General features: G+C 39.5%; 1 protein-coding gene across 5 annotated transcripts in view; it reads left to right on the top strand.

Moving 5' to 3' along the window:
- The window catches only part of STX18 (syntaxin 18), a 69,158-nt gene that overhangs the window by 61,964 nt on the left and 1,343 nt on the right, over positions 1–5,851 (top strand). For all 5 annotated transcript variants that reach the window (XM_074273418.1, XM_074273417.1, XM_074273420.1 and 2 more), the window contains 3 exons: positions 588–646; positions 1,826–1,895; positions 4,818–4,898. In XM_074273418.1, the coding sequence (XP_074129519.1) occupies positions 588–646; positions 1,826–1,895; positions 4,818–4,898 (210 nt within the window). The remainder of the gene's footprint in view (positions 1–587; positions 647–1,825; positions 1,896–4,817; positions 4,899–5,851) is intronic.

Below are 5,851 nucleotides of genomic sequence, written 5' to 3' on the forward strand. Positions count from 1 at the left end.
TCCTGGAGACTCCTTAAGGATTGAGAATCAGCAGGGGGAGGGGCATCTGTGCTAATAGAGCAGCTAGAAGAGACAGATGTTGCGGAGTTGGTCTCGGGGTCTCATCTCAGTGGGGAGTTCCCCCCTCAGCCCAGCCCCAAAATATGGGGACAAGCCAGTGGGACTAAGAGCTAGAAAATGTTTCCCCTTATTTCAAATCCAGTAATCTCCTGCAGGCCTCTGTGCAACCTCAGTCCAGATAAATGCATCTGATCGGTACAAAACAAAATACTGTGTGAGGTCTAAGGGCAAAGTTCATTAGTGACCCCATGTGCCAGAGAAGAGAATGTCGAGAGGGGCTCATTGTAAAGAAGGAGCGGAAAGGAAGGGGGGGGGAGCATTTGGGGCTTGTCCTTTTTTTAGTAAAACGGCAAAACCTTCTAACTTAGACTGATATTTTTTGAGCTGCTGTAGTGTCCCGCAAGTGCGGCCTTCCTTCTCCAATGTAAGCGTCAGTACTAAATGCTGACCCAGTGTTTTAATGTGTGTATCCCACTCTCCTTCCTTTCCTTGAATAGAAATCAGTGTGATGTTTGCTTCCTTTCCAGTTTGAACAAGAAAATCAGAGGCTCGTGGGGGAGATGAACAGCTTGTTTGACGAAGTGAGGTATGTAAATAATGACAACTTGCATGTTTTTCAGAAAGATATTCTGTACTTTTCTGGAGCAAGCTTAGGGTGGACATTCGTGGTGATACTTTGATGGGAAACTGTACATGATCCACAGAGAGCAAGGAATTGGCCATGGTTTGGACCTAAGTGGCCAGCACGTAAAAGCAGAGAGGGGATGCAGTGAGAGCCTTTAAGAAATCATTGTTGTTACTGATAATTGCACTAAATACTGATGCTTTGTAAGTTGGCTCTCCACTGAGTTTTCCTCCAGTGCTTTATTTTAGCTAAAAAGGCCTTGAGAACAGGCCCAGCGATAGACTCTATGTCCTTCACTCTAGGACCAGTGCACCTAAGTATAAGAAGGATCATGAGCAGAAGGAGGTTGGTGACTCTTTAAGAAATACATTTTTCCCAGTCTTTGGCAATTTGTGTAAACAAGTAGATTCTCCCCCAGAGGAAGGAACACTGACCAAAACCACAGCTCCTTCAAATAATAACATGGAGTCTGGGGAACCTTTTGCAGTTGTGCAACCCTATCCCAACCCTTTAAGTGTCAACAGCCTGTCTGGAAGGTAAAATTGAATGTATATTTTGCAAAATAGAATACAAATATAGAATATAAAATCTGGTATGTCCCCCTCTTTTAAGAATTTGTTTCTTGTAAGTGTCAGATGGCAAACGTAAGAATTCACTTTGGGCCCATATTCAAAGTCCTTCTAATAATTTTTGAAATGATGTAGCTAGATATAAATCCATGTTCTTCCATTGCTTCTTAGGCAATCATTCAGTGGAAAGAACATTTGCATATTCCATCTGTTTATTTTTTTAAGATGCCAGTTTCACCATAGATTGCCATAGATAGGGAAAACTAGGTAAAGAATAAAAAAGAGTTACTGTTAAAGCCATACTTAAAGTTAATCTTTCCCATCATTCTCTCCATAGTTAACCACTGTGAATTCCTCCAACATGGAGAAAGACTTTTTCTTTTGGAGGTGGCGGGGAGAGGGAGGGGAGGCCAGGGGGACTAAAAATCCATAATCTCTGGCAGAGTTATCCCATTTAGTCCTGCTATGGGGTTTGAACTCTTCAACTCTTAAGATTTTATAGCTTTTTAAATCTCTGAATCAAGTTGTGGTTAACATTAAATGTATTCAATCTTTTCTTATTTTTATGAAGGCAAATTGAGGGAAAAGTGGTCGAAATTTCCAGACTCCAAGAGATTTTCACAGAAAAGGTTTTGCAACAGGTAAAAAGATCCTTGTGTAAAGGTGGAATGTACTTACCATAAATGACTTCACATTTCTTAGGCACATTATTTTTCTGACATTTCCTAGTACTGTTAAACCACCTGTAACCTTCTAAATGTTCTTTTATAGTATATTTAATACATTACACGCAAGTCCTTCTATGATGGCATGAAACCCCTCTGTAATGTCCTCTGCACAGTCACTTACTGCACATCAAACAGTTGATCATGGGACAAGTGAGCAGCTCAACCCCTTTAGCTCCATTGCTTGTCAGTCTGCTGACTGTCCCCATGGTCAGCCATAGTCTCACGGGACACACCTCCCATGTCCATTCTTGCCTAACATTGTGTTTCAGCAGAAGAGATTAACACCATTAAGCAAGAGTAAGCCTACAGTATTAATTAGTAGGAAAGCACATTGAAGATGAAATGCTCAGTATAATGCTCTTGAAGGAGCATGTGCCTGTGATTAACAAAATAGAAATGAATCCAGAACCCAAGGGCAGACAAAGTATGGGAGTCAGAATCTGGATAAATAAGTCTGGCTCGCCCCTGAAACTGTATAGTGCAGTGGTCCTCAAACTGTTTAAATAGGGGCCAGTTCACTGTCCCTCAGACTGTGGGAGGGCCCTCAGCCCATTTGCCATAACCAGGCAAGGCCGCATCTGGCCCGCGGGTAGTAGTTTGAGAACCCCTGATTTAGTGCTTAATAATGCAAAAGGGGTAGATAAGAAATGTCTTCCTTTTCTCTTAGTCACTTATACTTTGTTGCCTACTATGTAACTGAAATCTTGAGATCCCCCTTCTCCTAAAAAAGACAACTGATAAATATTTTGTTGTTTAGAATCTGATAAATCTACTGCTTAATTTTCAAAAATTAATGATGCCTTACGTATATGTATGTATGTATATGAGTATGTATGTGTGTGTACATCTAGAGAGAGAGAGAAAGGTGCTGCTAGTACAGACTCATTATTAGCATTTCCTGTAAAAGGAAAGTCTACATTTTCTTTCTGTTCAGAACTATTTCAGAGCAGCTTATTCTGGTATATTAACATTTTTAGGTATTTTTAAAACCTATTTTTCTTAAAGATGAAAATGTTGGCAAAAAGTGAAACAATTAGCCTTTGTAAAATAAAGAGTAGCTTGCATAAGGAAAAAAATGAATGATGCTTACGAGCAAAATGCCTTTTCTCTTAATTATTGGGGTAGGCAACTTTGACATAAGAAATGTTAGCTAAAACATTTATTTACCTTCCTTAAGCCACATGCAATAATGAACCAGTTCTTAAATTTCCTTCATTAAATTCAGGAACAAATGGAGTTTTCCTCTTCATCAAATATTATGTTTGTTTATTTATTTAAATAGATAGTGCTTATTAAACATAATGTTTTATATGTGTGTGTGTATGTGTGTGTGTGTGTGTCTTGAGGTTAATATTAGAAAATGAATAATGATTACCCTAGTTGTAGACTATGCAATTTATAGGTCATTAACTCAGATTTGTTATGCAGTCAGAAATTAAAATTTTTATTGTGGGAAAACAGATCTTTTACATGTCTGCAGTCTAAAAAATAAAGTGCAGGATCACTTTATCAAAACAGCTAATAAATACTGCAGGCAGTGAGTACTGACAGTCTTTCCAACTATCCCATTCCAAACTCTACCTTTCATGTATAATCATTGCTGCTATTAACTCGTGCATTAGGTACAGGAAAGGCATGCACTAACTGTGAGAGGAGATTCTAAGTAGTGAAAAGGCTTAATCACAGAATATCTGCAAGTACATTTTGTAATCCCAGTCACTTAACAAACAGTTAAAGAGAACACATGAGTTCCCTGGGTGATTATGGTGGTGCAGAAGCAGCCAGAAGGCTGTTCCCCTCTGTGGCTACAAATTGCTTCAGAAATATCTGCTTAGCAAGTTGTTTTTTCATGGCTAACATACAAATCATTGCAGACTCCTTCATCTTTAAATGCTACAGCTAAGGTTAAGGAAATCATCATCCTTCCACGTGTGGATTCTGGTCTGATGCTTTCTCTGCACCAGACTCTTAATATTCTGCTGAGGTTCCTTCTGCTTGGCAAAGTCAGTTCAAGAGAGCTGTGGTTGGAACACTCGTTTTCGTCAGTTTTCCTCCTCTAAAATTCTCTTCTGTCGCGATCTGGGCGATCCGTAGAAGGGATCCGGGGGGATTTTTTTTAATTTAGCACATTTAGCACAGTGTTCCGGGCACAGTAGGCAGGTACTTAAGTGTTTGCAGAATTACATGAGATTGAAATCGATCACTGCATTTACAGTTTGTATATCCTGCCTTTGTTTCTGGCTTACCTAAATGGCGAGAATATTAATGTTGACTGAGCTTCTAGCAACTCATTAGCTTTTGCTTTAAGTTCTCTGAAGAACCATAATTGCAAGACAGCAGCGATGACAAGTCGTGATGCTGTTCTTTAGAATGGGTAGTATGTTCTTTGTCCTTACACAGCTAAATGGTTTACTCTCAAACCAGATATTATCAAAGTTGGAAGGGATATAGGTAAACATCATCTCTGCTGTTTTTGAAGGAAATAAGACATTTATCTACTTATTTACCTACTATTCTACTTAAGGATAAACATCCATTTATAAAAAATATATTTAACTGTATTGGAGAGAAGAGGACCTGTTAGCCAGAAATCCTGAGTGGTCATAAGATTGGTATCCAATACATCACCTTTTTTCTTCATTTTTTCAAGTATGTGAATGATCAGTGACTTTTAGAAAATTACTTAAAGACCCCTTGCAGCTAATTTTGGGCTTGATTTTTCAGCCATTTTATGCTTGCAATGTAAAGAGCAGAACAGAATCCACATTTTTCCCCCAAGTCCACATATATGTTTTCAGTTTAAAAATGCATTTGTCTAATGTTTTTCTGTAACAGGAAACTGAAATCGACAGCATCCACCAGCTAGTTGTGGGTGCGACGGAGAATATCAAGGAAGGTAACGAAGACATAAGGGAGGTAGGTAAACTCTTCACTGTGAAGAATTCTGTGGACAAATTTCTTGACATCTCATTTTGGGTGGTCTTTGCACTCATCCCCAGGGGGGTCCTGATGACTCACCTGTCCTCTTTGAGAAAAGGCTGGAGACAGCCTGGAAAATATCATCCCACCTTCCTACCAGGTATTGATACTGAGAATTCAGCCATGGTACCTTATTCACAGCTAAGCGCTTAACTCTGGGCGTGTAGATTAGGTCTGTGTTCTCTCCTCCTGAATGCTGTGGGCCAGAAACCTAGAGAAAAGGTGCTCTTGTCAGGGGCCACACTGACCCAGTACCCGGGCCTCCCTCGAGGCATTGTGCTTGAAGTTCACACAGGTCACGGCCTCTGGTCGGACATATTGAGCTCCTCCTCGGCCTGGCGTGACCACTTATTTCCTTTTTCTGAGAATATCTTTGTGTGCCTCTAGCTATTGCCCAGTATATGCTAATCTGAACTTTACTTTTCATTACAATTTTGTTTTTATTTTCTAAGACAAGTGCTCATGAATTTTCAGTCCAGCTCCATGGGCATCTGCTGAACTCCTACAGAAGTTGTGCAATAAGACTTCTCAAAGTGAATTGTTAGCGTGGGTGGTTTTGTTGTTTGTTTCCTAGCAGTAAGGGTATTGTACTTTAGTCAGAGTCAAAATAAATGTCTTCTGATTCATTTAAATATGTGTCTTGCCTTTCCTTTGACATATGACCCCAGTTAAGTTACTGATGAGAACCCTAGCCTATGAGTGATTGAATTTGAATTTCTTCACTAACTCACTCAAGCAGGGTGGCTCCTAACAACATGGTGCTTCTCAGAATCATAGACTTTTTGAATTACATAAGGACTTTAGAGGTCACATACAGAGAAGGGAATAGGATGGATGTGCTTTTTTAAAAAGTTAAGTTTGGTAAAGTGACTGAACATTTTGTTTTGCAG

The sequence above is a fragment of the Sminthopsis crassicaudata genome, chromosome 6 (genome assembly GCF_048593235.1).
Source record: "Sminthopsis crassicaudata isolate SCR6 chromosome 6, ASM4859323v1, whole genome shotgun sequence".
NCBI classification, from domain to species: domain Eukaryota; kingdom Metazoa; phylum Chordata; class Mammalia; order Dasyuromorphia; family Dasyuridae; genus Sminthopsis; species Sminthopsis crassicaudata.